Raw genomic sequence first — 24,282 nt, forward strand, 5'->3', positions numbered from 1 at the left:
AAATACTTAAATTGGCATGGGTGGGTTGGAGGAAAGTTGTGATTATTTGTAAAACTGAGCTAGCTTCTGGGCTTAGATAGTCATAAACAGGTTTCTCGTTTACATTCAGAAGCCAAATGTGATGTCGGACATTCTCTTTGGTGCAGCCAAGTATCCTAGGTCTCCACCCACTCAAAGAAAGCGCTGAGCCTGCTCCTTGAGTTTACCAAAATTGCTGCTGCACATATCCAAAATGCCCTCGAGGGGGCATTACTGCCTCCGTTGAAAACCACTGGTTTGGGATCTTGGATTTAAAATATGCCTCTCTTAGGCTGCTCTGCCTTGGCCCCAATTCCTCATCTTGCCACAACACTAGGGAATCCCAAGAGCCCTTTTCTTTGTATACTCTGCCTGGATAATGAATCCATTCACTTCTGTGGCAGCAGCTACTTCCTAATGCTCATGGTTCCCAACTCAGCATTTCCAACTCTCTCTTCCTGTGTCTGCCTCTTCCTCCCTGTTCAAAGTCTGTTCATCCTTAAAGGCTCAGCTCAAGTGTTGCCCACTCCAGGAAGTCTCCTCCCTTCCTCTTGCCTTCAGAAATACTGCCTGATGCTTAGTCCTTAATTGTACAGAATTCCTCAAACTGTAGTCATGATTGGCACCTAAAAAGCTGGGAAATGGCTGTTTAAAATGTAGGTTCCAAGGCAACATCCTCAAAAAGATAATATTTCAATAAGCCTGGTCAATTATTTTCATTTACAAACACCCGATTTACCTTGTAATGTACATTTTAACAAGCCCTCAGAGGGATTTTGATATAAACTGAGAATTTAAGATCTGTTGCATTGGTCATTTCATTTGTATCCTGGGTGATGTGTAAACCCTTTCAATGTAGCAATCCTTTTTAATGTTTGGAAGCGAGCTCCATGCTGAGCACGTAATTGGAGTTTTCAGTTTTCAATGTCAGGCATTGAGGATTAGTGGGACCCAGGGGGTGTCTTGTTGACAGATTTTAGTTTTCTGCATAATCTGAATCAGCCATATTTTTTGATATGTGCAATTGATTGTGTTTTCTGGGTCTTATATACAGTGTTTCAGTAAAATGCTATACCAATGAAGCTTCAAGACAAGTGGTCTGGCCTTTCTTTTAACTAGATTGCTGCCCATAATCCCATCCTATGAAGAAATTCTGGAGCAGCCACTACTTGGAACATAAAGAATAGTAAAACTAGTTCCTGTTTTCAAGGAACTTCAAGTCTAATAGATGAGAGAGAAGGTAAACAAATAATTACATAGTAATCAATGAATGTAAGAGGTAGAGAAACCTTGGTGGAGTCAGGGAACTTAATATCTGAGTTGAGTTTAAAAGGATGAGTAAGAATTAATATTCAGCCAGGTAGGGAAGAGCAACCCAAGCAAGAGAACTGCCTTTGCAAAGGATGGAAGAGTGGGTTAATAGGGTTTATCGGGGAATGAATGGTAAGTACAAGTGTTTGGTGAAAAAGAATAGTGGGAATGAAGCTTCCTCCAAGCCTTGGGTTTTCCCATGGGAGGATGGAGATGCTGGTGGGGTAGATTTGTGGGATAGACCCTTGAAGCCATTCTTGTCTCCTTTTACTCAGAAGCAGATATTTCTATATGGCATGACCCCAAGCCTCTCACTTTCTCAAGCACAGTAGCTACTAAAGCCCCTGGGGCTCTAAATCTGGTCTTCACATTCACTGGAGAGCGGTGACTTTCAAGGAGCTTTGATTGAAACCCCCAGAAAGAAGTATGTCTTATGCTGTGGCCTAAAACACACATACGCAAATATAAAATTGAAACACGACTTCTACAAAACACTATTTCCATTGTTGCCTGCAATTACTTTGATGCTTTTGTTTCCTAATCTAGTCCATTAAAAAAAATTAAGGTTGGGGGGCACTCACTAAGTTGATTTCACAATCCAATGAGCCATAACTAGCACTTTGAGAAACACTGGAACGCATATTCTGGTTTGGAAGTGTTGAGAAACAGCAGAGTGCAGTGGCTAAGGGCTTGGACCCTGGGAGCAAATGGCCAGAATTCAAGTCCCTATTCACCTACTTATTATCTGTGTGGGCCTGAGCAAGTTACTTAACCTACCTATACCTCGGTTTCCTTGTCTGCAAATTGGGATAAGAGTACCTACTGGGTAGTGATGTTGTGAGGTTTGACAGATATAGATATAGACATAGATATATACCCAGAAAATTGCCAGGCATCTAGGAAGTGCTGCTTAAGTGTTAACCAGCATTATCTTCCTCCTCTTTCTGCTCATCATTATCATCAATGATGCCTCCTGTTATCCCATCCTCCAATGAAGAAGTCAAATGCAGTACCACTGGTAGGTTGGGGCAGGGGCAATACCAAAAGGTTTATTTATAAAGCTTTACAAAGCTACACAGTGTGTGGGGCAGGGTGGGGACCCTGCTCTTGTAGGCTGTTTGCAGGGGAGAAGAGGAGGGAGACTCCTTTCCCAGTCATGGTTTAGTGTTCTGGATAAGGCAACTGCTGGGTCTGAAATGATCCCTCTGCTTTCCACTAACAAACATTGTATTCCCTCGCTCACTTTTGTGACCACCTAGAATCCCACACTCCCAAAGTGAGAACTTTCTTCTTACTGTTCATGTTGGGGACCGTTAGAAAGTCAGTACACAGAAGGCAAGATGAAATTTCTTTCCTCATCAATTCAGTGAACTCAACCCAATAATGGACAACCCAAAAAAGGGGTTTAAAAAAAAAAAAAGAAGAAGAAGAAAAGCAAAAGCAAACTTTTTCAATTATGCCAGAGGCTGGCATGTTTAACCCACCTCGCCCAGCACCTCTCAGACACGCTGACGGTCCAATTAAGGAACAAAAGGGGCATCTGCCACCTAACGGGTGGAAACCAAATTCAAGAATATTCTGTCCATCACTCAAAGGACAAATTCAGGAAATAAAGAACGGGAGACCTGGAGTAAATATTTCATTGGTCATGATGATCAAAAGATGATAGTTAATACACACACACTCAGACCTCATCCCACCTGTTGCAGGGCGGAAGCAATACATCCGGCCCCCCACCCTCTCCCTGGGTTTCTCGTGCCACGCCCTGAGGCCACTGCCTCACCCAGGACTCCACCCTTCACTTGGTACTTGTACTACTCCATTTGCAGCTTCCCACGTGGTGCCTGGACGTTCGCTGTGAAGAAAAGCCAAGGACTTGACCTGAGTCTGTGGTGGGCAGGGTTGCAATGTCCATGAGTCCTTCTCTACCTTCTTCCCCAAATTCTCTCCTTCTCTCCCCTCTCCCACCCCATCATTGTTCCCCAGAAACAAATAGGATGGCTTCACTGGTCAATTCTTTACATGTACAAACACCAAAAGCAGAGGAAACACCCCTGGCCACCCCCCTCCCCCCAAACCCCAGTGCTGGGAGAGCAGCCGACGGCGGGCGAGGCTGCCTCGGGAACTGCGGAGCTGCTGGAGCTGTCCGGCTGTTCTGGAAACTTCTTTGGCCTCTAGGCTTTACCTGGAGGCCTCTTCCTTCAGCTCCTTGTTTTTCCGCACCTCCTCCGCGTGCTTGTCCTAAGAAGGAAGGGAACGAAAAGGGCAGGTCACACAGGCTTCCCCAGGGAAAAAGGAAAGCCGAGGGGCAAGAGAACCCAAAGTAAAGAATTTTTGCCGCAGGAAGTGAAGAGGAAGGTCTGCAAAGATGTCCTGAGAAGGGGCAGAAGGTGGCAGGTGAGACTGGCAGGAGGCAGGTGAGCAAGCCGGCTGGTGCGGCCCCAGGTGGCTCACTGACTGGGGCCAACTTCCCATGGGGGACCCACCTCACAGTGACCCCAGAACCCACCAGCCTCCCCTTCCTTCACCTGGCCATCCTGGGCTTGCACTGAGTGCATTGCTTGACTTAATGTAAGGAGTAGCTCAGTGTAGCTACGCCGGAGGAGCCGGTGGAACAGACAGGCCTCATTACAAAAGTGCCCGACACACACCTGCAACGTGACAGCTGCTTTCATTTCTGTCCAACCCCTCAGTGCAAGTTGTTTCCCTCAGCCCCTTGGTGAAAGATGAGGCCTCTTTTTTTTTTTTTTTGGAAATGTCATTTTTGGAAATGTCACCCAACTCCAAAAAGCGGACTCTCTCACAAGTGGTGTATGAGAACCCTCTTCGTCGGACAGCGTAATCAAGCCAGAAGATGATCTCTGACTTCAAAGACCCATCAGCTGTGTGACTTTGACCAATTGCTTCATCAATCAGGCCTCAGCTCCCTGGTTTTTAAAGAGAGGGCCTTAACCCGGAAGCTCTTTTCACCTCTAGAATTCTGTGATTTTAGCATTCACTTCTAGGACACTAATATCTGCCTGACGTCACTGCTCATTGTGCATCTGTCTGGGTCCTCTGTTGGACAGTGACTTTCTTGTAGACAGGGAGCACTCCTTTTTCTTCTTTGTATTTCCCAATTCTTCCTATGGCACTTTGCACATGGCGGGTGTCAATAAATATTTTCTCTGCCAGACCCTGGCAATCATGTCAGACCTGTCTCTGCCAGACCCAGGCAGTCCAGGAGCCCAGGATATACCTTAAACTATGAATCCATCCCTGAGAAGGCCTTAGAACTTTCCATGGCCGTGGGGAAAGTGTAGGTAGTGGTGTCTAGGACAGTGGTTCTAAACCTTGCTATGTATCAGCATGACCTAGGGAATTTGTTAAACTGCTGGATCCTCAGGTTTCCCATGACAGTAGAGCAGTAGATTCCCAAGGATCTGTAGTTTTAAACTTTACTCCAGGTTAATCTGATGTATATGGTCAGTGCCTCATGCAGATACCGACACAGAAAGCATTGGCTTAGAGCAGGGCAGGAGCTATGCACCTGTCTTTTATTCCACCTCCTGCCTTCATCAGTGGCTGAGGGTCACAACCCCAAAGGAGTGATGCCCACTCAGATTCTGACTGACATCCTGCTTCTTTGAGTCTTACCCCACCTCCAGAGTGGGGGCTTCTCAATCTCTTCCCCTTGGAATTGACCTCCATTCAGGTGAGCTCTCTGGGCAGAACCCTAGATTTCTGGGCTCTCTTTCTTTGGTCTCCAATGGTCCCCTCTCTGGCAAAAGGCCAACGGGATGATTGTGGGCTGGTGCCCCTGAAACAGGGGTTGAAAGAGTCCCCTGGACTTACATAGCCAGAGAACTGGGTTCTAGTCCCAGCCGTACTGCTTAGTGGCTGTATGACCCTGGCCAAGTTTTTTTTACCTTCTTTGACATTGTTTCCCCATTAATTAAATAAGGATAATACTATTCTGCTTACCTCATGGATTTATTGTGAGGATAGGAGTAGGCAGAAGTAAAAGTGTTTTTGCCATTTTTTAAATGCCATAGTGTGACTCTAGCCTCAATTATTTCTTTTGGGTTTGGCCTGAGAGCCCATGCTCCATTTTATGGCAATCCCAGATTTTTTTTTTCCTGCAAGAGTTTGCTCCTAGCCATCCCTTAATAACTAGGGAAGACTGAAATGAGACCTAGATCACTTCCCTCCCATCTGATATTTGGTGGAAGTCTTACTACTGCTAGAAGGGTGGAGTGTGAGAGTGGAAGGGCTGCCACATGCTGGCCAGCTGCAGGGCCTATCCAACATTCAGATCCCCTGTGAAGAAACCAATCTTTCTAGTAGCTATTGCCAAGGGCCTGAGACTCTAGGTGGATGGGCAGGAAGGAGTGGGGACCACGCTGCTCACCATGGGACGAGGCCACCGATCGGGTCCCGGGAGTCACCGCGCAGCAGGCGGCTCCTGGAAATAAAACACAGAGCTGGAGCTCTCCCAGGAGCTGCAGGAGAAACTGGGGCAGCCTTGAGACTCAGGAAATGAGGCCAACGTGTTCTCAGCAGAACGGGCTGTTATTCTGCTGACACGTGGGACCAATCCCAGTCTCTCACGTTTCTCATATGTAGGTGACACCATTTGGTTTATTGACAAAGGGCAGAATATTGGAAAGACCCGTGACTCACTCAGTCCATATCAAGAGGTTTGGAGAGAATCATGTTTCCTGCTCAATGGTCAACTCAGCTTATCATGCCCTTGGCTTAGAGCCAAGAGCCCAAGTCATCATCTTTCATTAAATCGAATCGGTCCATTCAAGGATGAAGCCAGGAATGTACAATCGCTTGTTCGTCCTTACTCTTTTGCATTAGGCAGGCTTTCTCTAGAAGATAAGAGGTCTAATCTCCCTAAGACAATGAGAAATTTCAATTGTGTAGCTGTGCATAATATCCCCCAAGGAATTCCAAAGCTCGGCTCATGTTTCTTGCCTGTGACTTCCCAAAAAATCCCTTGAAACTCTGTAAGGATCCAGCCTAACAGAAATACCCCCTTTCCTACCTGAGGCTATTTGCTACCTGAAATAATATGTAGGTCCTTTATACTTGCCATAGAAGGAAGAGACTGTTCAAGGAGTCTCCTCTCTCACCATGAACACCCACCTTCTCTTGCAGCCGTTCCAACATGGCAGCAAGGTGGGCCTCCCGGTTCTCTTTATTGGATTCCATCTTCTGAGCCAGTTTTTCCTTAGCCATCTTGATGAAGTTGTTGTTTTCCTCAATGGCTTTTTGGATCACCTCCCGCTCATGTTCTCGTTTCTCTGCCAGGTGCTTCAGGAGCTCAGCTTCCTGGTACTAAGGCAGCACAAAGGGAGAAAGACGCCCTTGAAAATGAGCATGCCACGGTGTGTTTTCACCATCATAACTTAAGAGCTCTACACCCAGAACACACACCTCTCTGAGCCTGGTCCCTGGCCACTGACAAGAAGCAAGGACACTATCTGGATTTTCCCACCATTCCTTCAGTTCTTTTTTTCTCGTTGCCTTCATTCATTCCCTCCTTCATTCATTCATTCACAAATATTATATGACTATGTGCCAAGCACTATCCTAGCAACTTGGGAAAGAAAAAAGTCTCATAGAGGTAAGACATATATATACAACTCTAATCCAGACTAGCATGTGACATATATGCCTTAAGAGGTAGAGAGGGAATGCTATAGGGATCCAAGGGAGAAGAAAATTAGTTTCTGCTTCAAAGATGAAAAGCTTACATAAAGATGATACTGGAGTTGAGCCATAAGAATCAATAGGAAACACAGCAGGCGCACAACAGGGTGGAAGTATACCATCCTATGACCTTCTTCCCCCAGTTAAGGAACACTTTCCTTGATTGTCTAGCCTTTCCATAAATCTTCAGTGCTTGTCAATGTCTTCCTCCTGTTAGTGTGCATATTAGGCCACCTCTTGGACATATGTAATGTGATGCCTTATCCCTCTAGCCAAACTGTAAGCTCCTAGAGACCAGGGACCTTTACTTCCTTGTTTTCCTCAATGGTGCCTCATTATCTGCCCTGTACATGGGAGGCGCTACCTAAATATTTTTAGGTGGGTGGTGACCTGACCCCAGCTCAGGTCCACCTCTTATCTTCTCCAACTCTCTCCTGTCATGCTGAGTTGGACGAAGGAAAGGACAGCACTTACCTTCCTTCGCTCCTCAGCTGCTTCTAGTTTCTTCTGGATCTCTTCCAGTGATGGGTCTCGCCGCCTGGGTAGGGAGGCATTGAACTCGGGAACCCCATCAAAGGAGGGTGGCTTCAGGATGACTTCAAAGGACTGGCCCGAGGTACATTTGTTCAGCTCAATGACTTCCATGTCAGAAATTACACACCAGTTCAGGTCCACTGTGTCTGCTGCAGAGAGCAGGAAAGGGGCTGCTCACCCCCTGTAGACTAGATTGGCACCCCAAAAGCATGCACACATGCACAAATATATGGGAGATCCGGGGTCCCCAAGGAAAATCAACAACCAGGGTTCTGGGTTGGTCCTGAACGTGCACCTAAGATTAATGGGCTCTGATAGAGCTAAAGGGGTTGGTAGCCACAGCAAGGACTCAGCTCCAAGAGTAGAGGTCCCAGGATTCATGGTTTCTAATAATGGCTGTAGCAAACGCTTTTGCTTTTGCTTCTGCCATAAGGCTCCTGCCATACTTGAGCTCTTGCTCAAATTGTCCTCAGTGGTGGCCAACAGTGGTGCGTTTGCCCACCACCCACCACCCATCCACTCCTCGTCCCACTACCAATCTGATGGCTCAGCCTGTTGCCACCTCTCCCCTGCTCCCTCCTACCCTGCTCTCTTCTTTCTCTCCAGTCAGCACTGTCTTTCCGCTGGCTTTGATCTTTCCTCCTACACTGTCTCCCACACCAGCCTAGACAGAAAAAACAATCTCAGGTAACCCAAGCACTCCCACCTCTCATTTCCAGAACAAACCTGTCCTTTCCTTTTAATCCCTGGGAAATTAAGAGGTGACCTGTTCCCCTCCCCTCTCTGAGCAGAATGTGGCCATTCAGTGCTCCCTGCCAATGTCCTGGGACCCTATCACAGGTCCCGGTAAGCATGGCCACCCTCATTGGTTGGCTGCGGGTGGAAGTCTTCTCTCCACCTCTGTACTCTCAGAGCCTTCTCTACCATTCACAGAGGAGTCCAGTCAACCGTGAACTCTAGTGATTTATATGGCATCTTGTCTTCTATTCTAGGTGCTCTCCAAGGGCAAAATCTCTGTCTGCTTCACCTCTATATCCTCCATAGCATCCATTTGTTAAATGAATGAAGAAAACTTAAGCTCAAGATTGCTCTACAGAGGGTCTGATTCAGATTTTCAATGGCTGTCTAGTCTCCCAGGTGCAGCCCCACACCAGCCCTGAGGCTTAGACCCTCAGAATAAGCTGTGGTAGTTTTATTGGCTTTGGGGAAGACAACATGACACGGGGAGGAGAGTTTCATGAAATTAGGACAAGAGTGTGGTACTCATGGATATGAGCCCAGGAACACTTCACAAATTACTCTCCCAATGGTGGCCCTCACTTACCTTCATATTTGTAGGATGATTTATTCAGGGGATCAGCAAGAAAACAGGAGCAGAACAAGGACACCAATGGAAGCTCCTTCATCTTCTCTTTGTAGGCTGCAGAAACACCAGCAGTACAACATGGTGACCCCCCCCCCCCACAGACTCAGAAGTCAGCTTTTGTTTGAGTCCAGGTGCCTGAACAGCTAGGGGTGACCAGGCTCCACAGAGGCACCTAAACCACCCAGACCCATCCCTTGGCTGAGGATCCAGCCCCCTTTGTCCTAAGCATCCTGGTTTAGGATTCCTGTGTGATTAGGTCCACTTCTGCTCACTTTATTAGAATCTGAGCCTTCCAGAGCACCCCATGATCCCATCTTCTCCGCAGTACATTGTTTCCCTTCTTAGTACTGAATGAAAAATGCCGTCAGGTAAAGACCATAAGCACTAGTGCCTTTGCCTCAGCCTGGTTACCCTGAAACTGGTTCTCTATTTCCTCCCACTTGCCAGAATATTTCATTTACTTTGCTCCAAGATGCAGGAAATCCACATTCCATTTTACTCAAAGTACTCAGCAGTGCTTCTCTGAAAGGTAAAGAAGCTCACCACCATCCCTCTAGTCTTGCCCCTCACTGAGTGTCAAGGTCAGAATGTGAGTCTTCTCTGACCTTCCCAGTGAATTGGTCAAAGCCAGAAGTGCTGGTGTCCATGAGGGCTGGAGGAGTACCCCCACCACCATCTAGCATCTTTGTGTCAGGGGAGGATTTGAAAACCAGGAGATCACCGGTTAGAACTGACATGGTGAAGTCCAGCCCATCCTTGCCCTGGCTCCTGCCTGCACACCCACCACCCTGGGGCCAATGCCCCTTGTTTTAAGCTCCACTATGTTCAGGCTCTCTCTGTCCTCAGCTAAACCCAGCACAGTGCTCAGGCACTCTCCTCCTCATAATTAAGTGTAAAATAACATATGTGCATCGTAAAAACTTTTTAAAAACACACACAGATGAGTAAAAGGAAAAGAAGTTCAATGGTGATTCCACCCATCATCCAGAGAGAACTTCTTTTACCCTTAGGTGTATTTCCCATCAGTCTTTTATCCTTCTCTGTGCCTATGTAAGTACATATATATGTGTGCAGAAATATCCTACGCTGTGGTGCCCCATCACATAAACAGTTTTTGTACCTACCAGCGAGGGTCATGTTTTCTGGAATGTGAGGGCTGAATCTGGCTGAAAGTCACAAAGTAGGTCTGTCACCAGCTCAGGATGCTATCACAAATCTGAGAAAGAGAGTGTTTTACCACTGATGGGTTATTCGCATAAGAAAGGTCTTTACAACTGGGGAGGGAATCCCAGGAACTCCTGGTCTGTTCCCAACTCCAGGAACTCTACACACCCACTCTCCCTTTCCCAAACACAGACCCCCTCTTCAATATCACCACAATCAAGTTCAGTTTCCATGTACTAATGACAGTTGCATGATTGGCTTTCTAGTCTCAAGCCCCTCTGAGTATCAGACATGGATTTCCCAAAACTGTATGTGTCAAGAGGTATTCATTTGTGGGCGTCTGGTGGCTCAGTCTTTAAGCGTCTGCCTTCGGCTCAGGTCATGATCCCAGGGACCTGGGATCGAGCTCCGCATCGGGCTCCCTGCTCAGCGGGAAGCCTGCTTCTCCCTCTCCTTCTGCCCTTGCTTGTGTTCCCTCTCTCACTGTCTCTCTCTCTCTGTCAAATAAATAAATAAAATCTTAAAAAAGAAAGAGGTGTTCATTTGTCTCTCTGTGCAGCTTGATGGCTTGCCCAAAGCAAAGGTTAGGGTGAGAGACAAATCCTAAGTCAGAATCACTTGAGAGGTTTTCAAAAAATAACTATATGTCCTGAATTTCTCCCTATTCCCACGCCAGACCTCCCCACCCAGCCCATTCTGATATGGGATCAAAGGGAATTGGACAGAGGATGTCAAAATACTACTACAGATGGCCCCTCACTCACTACCCACCAAGAACCTCTGTCTTAAGCACTCCTTTACTCTATTTAAGATAACCCTGGACTATGAGAGAGACAAACATTATTATAGAATAATATCATCATAATGTGGTTGGTACAGAGATGGAAATCAGCGTGCACCATTATTGTGGGAGCACAGAGATGGGGCTTCATACTCAACATGAGACCCTGAGGAGCGAGACAGTGGCCCCTGGTGTTAGCAGCACCTGAGCTGAGTCTTAGATGACGAGTTGGAATTAAGCAGGGAGGGCATTATGCCAAGGGAGCAGGACAAGCAAGGATGGTGGGGGTGAGAAAGCTCTGTGTCTATGGTTGATACTGGACCAGAGAGTGTGAAGGAGGAAGGGGAGGTGAAACAGCAAGTGACAGGGCTCCACTCAAGGCTGGTAACCAACAGAGTGAGAAATAGCCAGTGGTAAACAGTTGTCATGGGAACCCCTTGATCTTTGGCCTCTGCGGTGGTTAATTTTTGTGTCAACTTGACTGGGCTAAGGGATGCCCAGATAACCGGTGAACATTATTTCTGCTTTTGTCTGTGAGAGTGTCTGAAGGACAAGTTAGCATTTAAGAGGATAGGTTGAGAAAAGATGACCCTCCCCAGTGTGGGTGGGTCTCACCCAATCTGTTGAGGGCCTTAATAGATCGAAAGGGGTAGAAATGATGAATTCACTCTCCCTGCTTGAGATGGACATCCATCTTCTCCTGCCCTCAGACGTGAGAGCTCTGGTTCTCTGGCCTTCAGAATTGGACTGGAATTATGCCACCAGCTTTCCTGGGTCTCCAGCTTGCAGGTGACTGACTGTGGGATTTCTCAGCCTCCATAACCACATGAGCTAATCCATCGTAATAAATTTCTTTTTATATGCATCCTGTTGGTTCTGTTTCTCTGGAGAACGCCGACTAATACAGTCACCTTCAGTGGTCACTGTGCCAGCAGAGGGTGACTTGAGCCAACAACTTCACTGCCTGCATCTCACAAGGCAAAAGACACTGAGATGGATGTAGAGCCCCTTTCCTTCCTTAATGAGGTGTTTTCCCTCTGGCAACCAGGGTCTGTATTAGCTGTGGCTGGGCAGGGGAGCCAACTGGAGCAGGGCCTCAGCTTTAAGACCAGACCAATGCGGAGTCAAACTCAGACTTGATCTCACTTACTAGTTGTCACTCACATGTCCAATTTGCTTTCTCCATCTTAATTCTGCACCAAGTTGCACAAATTAAATGAGAAAAGCATTTGTACAGCATCCAGCAAAAATGAGGTACTTAATAAATGTGAGTTTCCTTTCCTCTGCCTTTTCTATCAGGGAAGCCACCAGCCCCCACACACTGGTTGAAAGTCACTGCCTCTGGTCCTCACCAGTTCTGCAATTAAGGACTGCAATCCCCATTTGCAGATAAGGAAACATAGACTCAGAGGATTTATGTGGCTTACTCAGGGTCATGAGGTTAGAGAGTTATAAAAGCAGAGATTTGAAGCCAGGTTAACTGGCCTTAAAATGCTCTCTTCCCTGCAGCGTCTTTTTGTTCTTTGGAGTCAGAGGCCCCTGCCATGCACCACCCCCCTCGCTGTGCAGCACAATGGGCCTCTTTCCTCAGAGTCAAGCTGATCCTGACAGTACCAGTGGGTCCCTGAACAGGGCCTGGATGTGACATCCCTGGTCATGAGGCTCCATTCCACACAATTTTGGCTCATAACCAGGCTGACTGATGAGGTGACTGGCAGGGTGAGCAAACCCTTGCCAGGAGAGGGAGCGGCATCAGACTTAACCTAGGTAATGGATCTAAAGCAGGGGAGTCCAAGTAAGTGAAGAAAGGCAGAGAAGGACCCTCTGAAAAAGAAGGGGGACTGAACTGGACTTTTTCTGTAGGAGTAGGTACCTGGAATGAGGGACTGTGTCCCTCAGCCCCAGCTGGGAATGACAATTAAGGCCCTCCACTCATGGAGCACAAATTACAAATCTTGTCACCTACATTATCTTAATTAGTCTTCACGTGAGGCTGGGCTGACAAGATAGACATCATCAGCTTCACTTTCAGATAAAGAACCTGGGGCTCAGAGAAGTTAAGATTCTTAGCTAAGGTCGCACAGCTACTTAGTGGTAGAGATGGTTCTTTGTTCCAGGTCTTCTTACTTTTAAGCTCTTCCTTCGTGGCCAGGAGAGGAACTGGATGTTAGTTCCTCCATGGTCTTGGGGACTCGGGAAATACCAGTCTGATCTGAAGATATGGTTTAATCAAAAACATGACTAGGTGTTTTCTACACTTCAGTGGAAGAGATTGTGCTAGGAGTTATAGGAGCATGAGAAACCAGGTAGAGAACATAGGTCAGAGAGGCTGAGAAGGAAGACCAGGGCAGGGAACAGGAGACACTCCAGAGATGTGCAGAGGTATGCATGGCCAAGGAATCTGTGACTGAGAGCTCTCTCCTTCACAGGGCCAGAGTCTGCTTAATCAAAAATGTATATTTCTAGAGCATCTACTGTGTGACAGATGACTACATCTTCATTTTCATAATAACCTTATGATGTAAGGATTGTTGTCCCCATTTTATAGATGTGGAAATTGAGGCTCAGAGAGGGTAAGTGACATTTCCAGAGCCATCCAGTGTAGTGGGTTGAATATGTTTCCCAATAGGATATGTCTTCATCCTAACTCCCATGACTTGGGGATGTGACTTTATTGGGAAAGGGTCTCTGCAGATTGAATTAAGTTATGGACCTCAGGGTCAGATCATTGTTTATTATCTAGGTGGCATCAAATATAACAACAAGAGTCCTTAAAAGGGACACACAGAGAGCAGACAGACAGAGAGGAGAGGCCATCTGAAGAGGGAGGCAGAGATTGGATTGATGCAGACACAAGCCGAGGAGCAGCTGGAGATACCAGAACCTGGAAGAAGCACAAAAGTTTCCTCCCCTAAAGTCTTTGGGAGACTGTGACCCTGCTGACACCTTGGTCTTGGACTTCCAGACACCAGAACTGGGAGAGAATTAATTTGTGTTGCTCTGAGCCACTAAGTGTGTGGTCATTTGTTACAGCAGCTGCAGGAAACAAACACACGCGGTAAGTGACAGAGCCAGGGTTCAAACTTGTGATTCTTCCACCTTATCTCAGCTACTAATGTTTATACACAGTTGACTTGTTCCTTAAGATAATTTGTATATTTGTACTTATGGGTACACGGAGCCCTTATAAATCCTCATGCCATTGTCACATCATTTCTATTGCATTCAAGACCCAAAAGATGTTGCTGCCCATGGGACATTCTGAGAAAGGATAGAAGGGGCCAGGAGGGAGGGCATAGACTCTTCTAGAAGGCCAAGCAGTGAAAAGGGGTCCTAAGACATTGGGTGGTGGCAGCCAGAGCAGGGGGCCTGACTTTGCCCCTAATTAGCATGGAGCATCAGAGTTGAATGGGGCCAGTCATACCCTCCTCCCCAGCACTTAGCCTGGCTACATGAAGACTCCAAGTTTTCTGGGGGTTAGACCCAGATTGGATGCACACCACTTGGAAGATCTAGTTATGCTAACCCATGGCCTGGAGGCCCTTCAGAATGGCTCTGAGGCCTCTGTTCTCCCATCTTAGAGCACCATCAATTCAGGTCATTTTCCTGGGCATGTCCGGTCAACCCAAAGGCCCACAAACCACCCTTAATCTGTAGCCTAGTCCCTACAAGCTTCTCACAACACTGTGAAATCTATTAAATGACTTGGTGGCCTGGGTTAGTTTGGGCTATGTTGTCAGGCCACAGCAACATACCTGCAATGCAGTGGGGCCACAAGGCCTGTCCCACATCTGCCAGAGAAGGGCGTTAAGGAATATTATTGCTTAAGGTCACAGAGGACAAAATACCAGGAATTCAGGGAGGCAAGATGAAAATTAAGAGACAATAGAGGTCAGAGGAGACATGAATCAGGCCCATTGGGGGAAATTCCATCCAAAACGTGACACATCAGAGAATCATAAGGCAAAACTTTGTGCTGGGGCAAATGTCTGGCCCTCACAGAGGCTTTCTGCATGGTTTCTGCTCTGGCAGAGGCCAGTCCCAGGGCTTGGTAGTGCTAGGGAAGCCAAGAGAATGACTATATCCAGCCATAGCAAGGATCAAAGCAGTTCCCAACTCAAGGTAGATGAGTTATACCCACTCAGCCAAAGCCATAGAACCAGAGCCCACGACAGTGGCCTCCTGACTCTTGCCCAGTGCTCACTCCCCAGCACTTTTGATGGGTGCAGACTACTGGTCAGGAGGCAGGGCCCCCTGGACAGCCCAGCCCCTGTGCTGGCCATTATTGCTCCAGCATAGCAGACGGTGAGAGGACTCAAGTTTCAGATGGCAAAGGTCAGAGTGTACTAGCCTTCTGCAATTCAGATTCTGCAGGTGCCTCTATCCCTGCCATAGCTTTGGAACTTGTGTGGGCGTACTGACTGGATTTCCTGGGGAACAGAGAGGACCCACTGGGCTGCATGCAGGACTCATTGGGACCAACTAGTAGAATAGCAATAGGAAGATCAGGGACCTGCAGACTAGGGAAAGCAATTGTGCTTTATATTCTATTCAGTAGGAAGGCACTGACATCTTTGGACTAAGAGGGGAGAGGGGAAATGTGATGCTTATGATAATAGCAACAGGAATAGCTACCAAATCTTGAACATCTGTTTGGTACCAGAAAATTCGCAACCATTATCTCAATTTGTTCTCTGAGGTTATTTGTTGGGAGGAACTTGAGGCTCAGCAGAGTGAGGTTAAGGACACAAAGGCCTACAGGTAGTAAGGGCAGAGCTGGAAGGTTCACTCTGAAGCCCATCTCTGTCATTAGTTGCTACTCAGGCAAAAAGATCCTTCTGGCAGCATCAGCTTGGGGAAAAGATTAGGAGAGCAAGTTTGGAAGCCAGGACTAGGCACAAAGCCATGAGGACCCACCTAGAACAAGTAACAACCTGAACTGTTTGCATCCCACCCAGTACTGCTTTCTTGTTTGCAAACCAATCTATGCATTTACTCCAGCTCCAGCATCTAAGAGTCTATGTATAGAAAAGCAAGTGATCACACATTTTTGTTGATGCATTGAACCATTAACGTAACTGGTAGAAATAATTGGTTAGCGATAACTCAATTGAAAAGAGACCCAGGCCATAAAGAGACAAGATGCAGAGTGAATATTTTTGACTGGCAGAGGGGGTGGCTGAGAGAGAAGTTCTAGAAATTAAGGCCGTTGACTAAAGGGGGATCTCATGTGGCATAGTGAGGGGAAAGATGTCTAAAGTGAAGAGTTCAAGCCACCAGTTAGAAGCCAGTTTTTCCCTCGAATGGCAGCAGTGGGGTGGAGTGAACAGCTGATCCTTAGTCAGAGGTCCTCAACGAGGACAGCCTCACTCCCAGGAATATACGGTGGGACTCTTTGGTGGTCACTAGACTAGAGGTGCTCCAGCCTGTAGTGGGCAATAGCTGGGTAAACTAAACACTCTGAACTGCACATATCCAACCCACACTACCACCAACTGTCCCTTCCAAAGTGCCAATATGCCCTCCCCAAGGATCAGAGATCCAGAGGTCATACTGGGTTGGTGGCTGAAATGGACCAGGGTCCAAACCTTTGAATTCCAGTACCCTTACCCTTCATACTGATCCCTTCCCTCCTCCCACACACTAGGACATGAGGGGAAAACCCACATGGGGGTCACCTGAGCAGCATGAAAAGATGGGGATTTAAAGGACTTTTTATGTGACCAGAAATGGTAACCCATGCTCCCAGGCTTTCTGTAACGTGACTGATGACCAGGAGCTGATCGAGTTAAGCACCAAGCTCTCTGATGCCATGTGACCATTTACTAGGTAACTTCTAGTGACTTCACTAGAGTGGTCCCTGGCGAGGGTGTCCGGGGGTGATACCAGGACTCCAGCGTGGAATCAGAGCAGGGACACAGTGAGCTCTGATGCAGGACTTCTAACCACAGGCAGTACAGGGAGGTGGCTCTTTAGGTCTGTCCCAATTACTCATCCTGTTGAAGTTATGTATGTGCCTGACATCAGCTGTACAAGCTACCTAAATGTCATGGAACCCTATTTCTGAACAGTAACCTTGGTTATTTTATGCTGATCAGAAGACTTTGACTGAAAGCCATACGTCTTATCTGGGTTAAAAAAAAGAAGAAGAAGAAGATAAATTATTTCTTCATGAATGTGGTTCTTTTCACAATATTTTTTGAATATATAATTCTGTGCCAAGCCCTCCGCTGGGTCCTAAAATAACTGCAGGGGTTTTGGGTGATGAAAACGTGAAACAGGTCCCCAGGGTGAGAATCTGGAGCCTCTGAAAGTTTTGCAGATGCCCTGCGGGTCCACAGCAACTCCCCAGCTGTACCATGGACCATGTTATAAAGGGAGAAGGAGCAGATATTAGAGCTCCAGCCAAGACCAGACCAGTGAGACCCACAGAGGGCAACTGGGCAAAGCGCAACGGTGTGTGGTTAGCTGGCTTTGGGAGCTAGCGCTTATCTAATCACTACCCTCACCTAGGTTGCTTCTAAGGGCTTCATGAAGGAGAGGTGGTGGGAGCTGTGGTCAGAAGCAACTCCCAGATGGTACCTAATGGGCTTAGAAATGCAGCTTCGGTTGTGTTTCTAGGAAATGAAGAAGAGTCACCTGTTGGCAAGCACAGAACTCTGGAGGCCTAAGTCTGAGAAGCCCCTCCTCGTTGTAACAGCTACGTTGGGAGGCCAGCCAAAAAAGGAAAATTAAATCTAGAAAAATGACAAAATAATCTACAAATAATCTACAGTGATGGCATTTTCTGGGCTGCTTCTATTTTCCATTCAATATGTACAGAAGAATCAACATATTAGAAGAAAAATTCCAGGGCACAGACTTGCATTCAGGGTCGCTGGATGGACTGCAAGGTATCGTGACCCCAGTACTGTGTGAGATCCCGGTCTGAGTACTTGGAAGCATCAGCATATAGAATAAGCCCTTGTAATCTGAGTTCTAATCACACCAATAGCAATATTTTAGAGTGCTTTGTAGTTTACCAGGCACTTTCAAGTGCATGTACGTGCACTTTATATGTAATGTTTAATTGCAAAAATATTAATATCCTATTTTGGAACACCTGTGTGACAGAGAGTAAAAAAGAAATCCCTGTCATCTTGCTACTTTTTGCTGTTGGCATTTCCTTCTAGTTTTTTTTTCTTCCTAATGTCCATTATTTCTAGATAGTTGTAAATTGGGCATATATATTTTATCATTGCATTCTCTCCAAATCCTGTAAAATAGGTTTTATTATACCCATTTTACTGATGATCAGTTCAGGCAAGTGACTTGATTTGCCCAAAGTCATACAAGCAGAAGATGATAAAGATGGGATTTGAACTAACGTCTTCAAAGTTCCATGGTACTTCCTCATATCCAAGGCCAAGTGTAAATATAAGTAGGATGGATGATTGCCTAGGGCATGTGGATGAAGGGCGCACAAAGCCTTGCCCGCCCCACACCTGCCTCCCAACCATGGGCAACCCCAAAGCTTTAAGTTCCCACCATTGAGCTCTCTTTTACAATAGGCATTGCCTCAGATAGTCCTGCTCAAACATATACACATGCCCGACCAAGTGTAATCAATTAAATCACTTTCACATCAGCAGAGAACAAGCAATAGATTTGTAGGCATTTCCACGTGTCAAGCTCTCTGCCTACAGATGGGAGGAGCCGTGGTGATCTCTGGCACCTCCATTTCCCACCCTTTTTAGATGAAGAGACAGAGGGCCCAAAAGAGTCAGTGCTTTTCCCAAGAGTAAGTAGGAGGAGCACAGCCAGGTTTCCAACCCACATTTAGCTACGATCGAGGGAGATTCTTATCTTTTACAATATTATTCTTGTTTTCTTTATTCTTTCATTCTTCCCCAGGGCTTTGTAAGTTTTACATCTTGTTTTAATCTCCAAGTTAAAATCATTTATATCTATGTTTCATTACATTAAGAAGAAAACAGTATCATCTAATGGTTTTCTTTGTGAACAATGAGAGATTTTGCATACTTTTATTTCCTTTCACTACAGACCTCCTGATTTTGTCTCAGTGATCTGTATTTTCAGTTCTGGATTACTATTATTGATTTCTTTCTTAAATTCCTCTACCAACAAATATTTATTGAGAATCTACTATACGCATCATGCTAGGAAGGTGCTAGGAAGTAATACAATGATAAATTTAATAGACATATTCCTTAGCCTTAAGATATTTAACAGCTGCATACAGCTCTATAAATATGTTGATTATAATTAGATAAAAATTCAGGGCACCTGAGTGGCTCAATTGGTTTAGCATCTGACTCTTGATTTCGGCTCAGGTTGTGATCTCAGGGTTGTGAGTTCAAGACCTGAGTAGGGCTCTGCGCTAGGCATGGATCCTGCTGAAGATTCTGCCTTTCCCTCTCCCTCTGCCCCTCCCCCAGCTCCCTCTCTAATAAAGAAAAATAAATAGACAAACAGTCTAAATTCCAGTATTTTCTTTCTTTGTCACCATTATCAGTACCATATCTGTTTTGTACCTGAGTTCTTTAATTTGATTTAAAAAAAAACAACTTTAGGTTAGCTAAACTACTTCTGGGGTAATGTATTTTTCAAGCAGGTTCATGGAATACTTACTGAGTCCTTACATATCTGTTTGGTGGCAGATACAGAAGACAGACACACCTGCCCCAGGATCAATAGTCAAGTTGTGTTAGCACTATCAGCTAACAGAACCTATCCACCTGTTTCCTCATTCTCGGCTTCAACCTTGCTTTCTACTGGGCTCGCATTTCTGGGCACTGACCCCCAACCGATCCACTGGAACCCCGCACTCTGCCCCACCCCCTCGCCTGCTGGGTCTCTCACCCTATAGTCTGCACTCAGCTCCTTTCTCTGGATTCACATTCCTTGGTTTTTTCTCTGAACTCCCCGGTTGCTCGTGCTCTGCCATAAACTAGGCCAATGCCCCCAAAGCCCTACCCCTTCCAATCTGTTCTGTCCTCTTGCCCCCTACCACCTACCTCTGAGAGAAGGACCCTAAGGGAATGGACACAGGGCAACGATCATTTTGAACGGATAGAAAAGACCAGTGTGAGCTGGGGAGGGAAGGCAGAAGCATAAGTGTGTATGGGGAAGCAGGGGTAGCATACCTCTATCTGTGTATTTTCCTGTCTTCCTAGTGGAACTAAAAATGTAAAAACCTGTAAAATGCTTTTTAAAATATCAGAAGAGGGGCGCCTGGGTGGCTCAGTCTTTAAGCATCTGCCATCGGCTCAGGGTGTGATCCCAGCGTTCTGGGATCGAGCCCCACGTCAGGCTCCTCCAATGGGAGCCTGCTTCTTCCTCTCCCACTCCCCCTGCTCTGTTCCCTCTCTCGCTGGCTGTCTCTCTCTCTCTGTCAAATAAATTTTAAAAATCTTCTAAAAAAAAGTATCAGAAGAGATTTTTGTCGATACTCTCCCTCAAAGAAAAACAGAAAAATAACCTTTTTCCAGACTATCACATCTCTAAATATAGCAAATTCTAACTTATAAGCAAATTAAATTATACATGATGAGTGTTTATTAGTCAAGCCAAAAAAAGGGGGGAGGGGATAGAGTTTGATTCTCTACAGAGCATTATAAAAATTACATTTTGAATGTTTTCTAATTTTCCCCAAAATTTCTATCCCCTTTTCCAAATAAATGTCTCATTTCTACCTACCTATGATTTCAAAATCTCTGGGAGTTCTGTATCTCCAAATGATAGTCTCCAGCTAAATGAGAAATTATATAAAGATATCAAGGGGGTCTGGAGAAAGGATTTAAAAGTTTAGGATTTTGAATTTGGATTATGATTTTGATTTTGAAAACATCCAAATATTTAAAATCAACAGCACAAAAGATCTGAATTTTTCCGTTCTCTCTATATGGTTGGTTGAACGCAGACACTCTGTCCTTCTCTTTTTACCTCTCTCTTACCTTCCCTCTCTGCCTTCTTTCCTGTCATGTCTTACTCTCTGGATCTCAGTTTATCAATCTTTATTGCTCTACTTTAAGTCTTATCTGTCAGCACACTTACGTCCCCTAGGGAAAATGTGGTTTAAATGGCCTAGTCGGTTGAGAGAAGTCAGCCAACCTTGTTTGGCCCTGGGATTTCTTTTATTGAGCCAAAATGAAATCTAAACATTAAGCAAAAAAATGCAAGACATTCCCACCACCGCACAAGCCAATAGTATGTCTGTTCAACACTCTGCTCAGAAAGAACAATATTAGAGCAGACTTCTCAATTTTTGGTAGGTCCTTTAGAACACAGTATCGCCCTGAGGAGACACAGTTTTCCACTTAACACAGTACTTGGATTTTGGACACCTGTATTGTACGTGGTCATTGGGACATGTTTGAACAAGACAGCTCTCCTTGCAAGAAGTTCATAGTCTGTGATATGGATGAATCTGGAGGACATTATGCTAAGTGAAAGAAGCCAGTCATAAAAAGACAAAGGCTATATGATTTCACCTATATAAAGTATCTAGAGCAGTCAAATTCATAGAGACAGGAAATAGAATGGGGGTTGCCAAGGGCTGGTGGGGAGAGGGAATGGAGAGTTAGTGTTCAACAGGGACAGAGTTTCAGTTTGGAGAGATGAAAAAAGTTCTGGGGCTGGATGGTGATGATGGCTGCCCAACAATGTGAATATAGTTAATACCATTGAACTGTACACTATAAAATGCTTAAAATGGTAAGTTTCATGATATGTGTATTTTACCACAATTAAAAATTAAAAATTTTCAAAAAGAAGTTCATAGTCTAATAAGAGTTATCCACAGGCTTACAGTCTTAGAAAAGGTCAAAAAGGTCACTTAGCCAATGTTTTTTTCTTACTGGGACTGACAATAAAGAACTGCATTTTGTATCATGATCCAGTATGTACATGTCGTAATACTGACACACACACGTGTATAGTCACTGATACATCTACATACATACACATAAATGTACACATAACTGAAATATAAACACAAATATATAAATATATCTATATTTATTTATAAATATAATATTTCTAAAATATATTTATAAATATAAACATTATATTTATAAATATTTACATAACTGAAAATACATAAGTAAAAAATAGTAAAGGAAACATTTACTCTACTATATGAGATGTGTTTCAACTTTTTTTCTACTTTATTTTATCCCATTTTATTTGAAAAAAAAATGCCAGTTACAACTCACAAATTGGATTTCACAATACACTATTGGATCTCAATCTACAGTGTGAAAAACACTAACCTAGACCCAGTCTCCCACACATGCAGAAATCTCTATAGCCACCCTTCAGATGGTCAACATCCGCTTGAATGCCCTCGGTGATGGGGAGCTCACTTCCTACAATGCTCTTGGTGGATCCATCTAGCAGTTAAAGATCCTTGTCCACTCCAAGCCTGTTCCAGGAGTGGCCTGGGTGGAGCTGGGGATCTCTGAGGGACTGGAACCTACTGATAGGTGCTGTGGCACTGGTGATAAAGGGTACAAGCATAGTTCCTAGCAGCAAGATGAGGGCTTGGAGCAAGCTGAGGAGAGGGTGCTGGCCAGCTCTAGAGGACAGGGCAGGTCTCTGGAAGCTCTAGCTTCATTCGGTGGAGCTGCTAATCCTTGCCCCTCTGCCTCCTCACCTCTGGCTCCAGCACTATGATTATCTCCTCATCTGATGGATGATCTCATTCCCCTGCCACCCTGACTCCCTGCCTGTGGGAGAGGTTTCCTCCCCCTAGAGGGGGACTCAGCCTCAATAGAGACAGATTCTCCCATACTTTCTCTCAACCTGCCACCTACCCTGCAGGACTCCAGCGGGCCACTGCTGGTCATCCCTTCCCAATGTGTTCTCTTGGTCTTGGGGGTATCCCTGCCCAGAGGGTTCAGACCTGGGCTGCCTCAATATTTCTGAGCCCCCCCCAAAGGGTTCAGGGGACCTGCTTTTTTTCAGGACAATGGGACTCCTCCACACCTGACTGTCTTCCTGGGAGGAATGAGACAAAGACAGCACCGCCACGTGGGCACGGAGCTGGCCACTGGACAGCAAATCCCCGGTCCTGGTCCCCTGCATGAGAACAGAGCAATCCCTAAACTCCTGGCGAGGGCAGTGGGCTGAGCAAGGAGGGGCTGGCTCAGCCACCAGAGGGGACCAGGGCGTGGCAGTTGTGGGTTCCTGCAGTTTGCAGCCTGACAGCCCTCTGGCCCTGCCCAGGTAGGAGCAGGTTGACCTCAGGGCAGGGCGGGGTGAGGAAGAGGTGGTGATCTCATCGTATCCTCAGAACCAGGAGCAAAAAGTAACCCAGTACAGACAGAGGAGAAAGAAAAGGATGATACACATGGGAAAGGGAGCCAAGAAAAACTGTGGCTGAGAAAGGAAATATAAAACCCAGAGCAGCTGCTAGCTCGAAACAGGTCTGGGCATCAGAGCCAGCTCAGGGGAAGCCAGACTCTGAACAAAACCGGTCTGCCTGAGCAATGGAACATTTTTATGCACAAAAAACTCACCGTGGACATCGACCCGAAAGAAACCCTGGCAATTCCCACCCGCCCTCTCTCTCCTGAGCTCTGGAATAGAAGGACTGCCTCTAGCCACCCCCTTACCCCTTGGGGTAGCCCCATTCTTTTCACGTCACCCCATTTTCCCCAGGATTTGACAAAGTTTAATGGATTGAGTGAAACCAAAAGGCGACACAAATGGTGCCAGACCCTTTGCTTCTCCTCTCTGCCACTGCTAATTTTTTTTTCTTTTGTCTGAAAAGCCTCAAATAATTTGCATTTCATTCCTGCTTACCTGCAGTCCCGTTCGAAGCGAGCTGCTCCCTTCCTCACTCCCTCAATTAGTGGTACCCTGGGCTTCTCTCCACATCAGCACCACTGCTCGCTCTCGCCATGACATCACCTCTGAGCTCCGTGATTGGCCAACAGTGGGTTGCTTGGCAATTGGACAGTCTCCTCTGGCGGAGCAGGGATTGCCTGAGTGAGTAACTCTTAGCAGGCCAGGGAGTGGAAGATGATGTCAGACAAATAGCCTGCTTTCCCTGCTGCCTGGGGAGCTGGGGGCCAGAGGGTGAGAGTGGGGATCCAGAAAAGAAGGAGGGAGTGGTACAGGAAGGTGGGGGGTGAAGGCACAGCTTGCAAGCTGAGCTGTCCAGTGAAGGAGAGCACCTGGAGAGGGGGAATGAGGAATGATTTCCAGAATCTTGAGCTCTTTCGGATCTGGGGGTGGGAAAACATGGAATCTAGAGGAGAAATCAGAAAGAACAGATGAACCCTAAAAATAGCTTCTGGAGGGCTTGGTGCCTGTTTCCAACTCTGTCAGAAGGGCTGGTGGGTTTGAACAGTGACTCAGAAGGCAAGGAGAGGCTGCAGACACCCCAGGCCTTGGAGCTCGT

General features: G+C 46.1%; 1 protein-coding gene across 4 annotated transcripts; it reads right to left on the bottom strand.

Annotated features, from left to right (window-relative positions):
• Positions 1-2,960: 2,960 nt before the first annotated feature.
• On the bottom strand, positions 2,961-23,833 carry STMN4 (stathmin 4). 4 transcript variants are annotated; one of them, XM_019794333.2, is made up of 8 exons: positions 23,682-23,833; positions 10,054-10,145; positions 8,888-8,983; positions 8,147-8,227; positions 7,504-7,712; positions 6,463-6,654; positions 5,720-5,773; positions 2,961-3,570 (listed from the first exon to the last, which is right to left on the bottom strand). In XM_019794333.2, the coding sequence occupies exons 2-7, from the start codon at positions 10,064-10,066 to the stop codon at positions 5,753-5,755; spliced, it is 612 nt and encodes a 203-aa protein (XP_019649892.1). In that variant the 5' UTR covers positions 10,067-10,145; positions 23,682-23,833; the 3' UTR covers positions 2,961-3,570; positions 5,720-5,752. The 4 variants fall into 4 exon arrangements, with proteins under 4 accessions (XP_019649892.1, XP_019649894.1, XP_019649890.1 ...); XM_019794335.2 differs by lacking the exon at positions 8,147-8,227 and having other exon boundaries at positions 23,682-23,832; XM_019794331.2 differs by lacking the exon at positions 5,720-5,773 and having other exon boundaries at positions 23,682-23,832.
• Positions 23,834-24,282: the final 449 nt, after the last annotated feature.

The sequence above is a fragment of the Ailuropoda melanoleuca genome, chromosome 5, assembly GCF_002007445.2.
Source record: "Ailuropoda melanoleuca isolate Jingjing chromosome 5, ASM200744v2, whole genome shotgun sequence".
Taxonomy (NCBI): domain Eukaryota; kingdom Metazoa; phylum Chordata; class Mammalia; order Carnivora; family Ursidae; genus Ailuropoda; species Ailuropoda melanoleuca.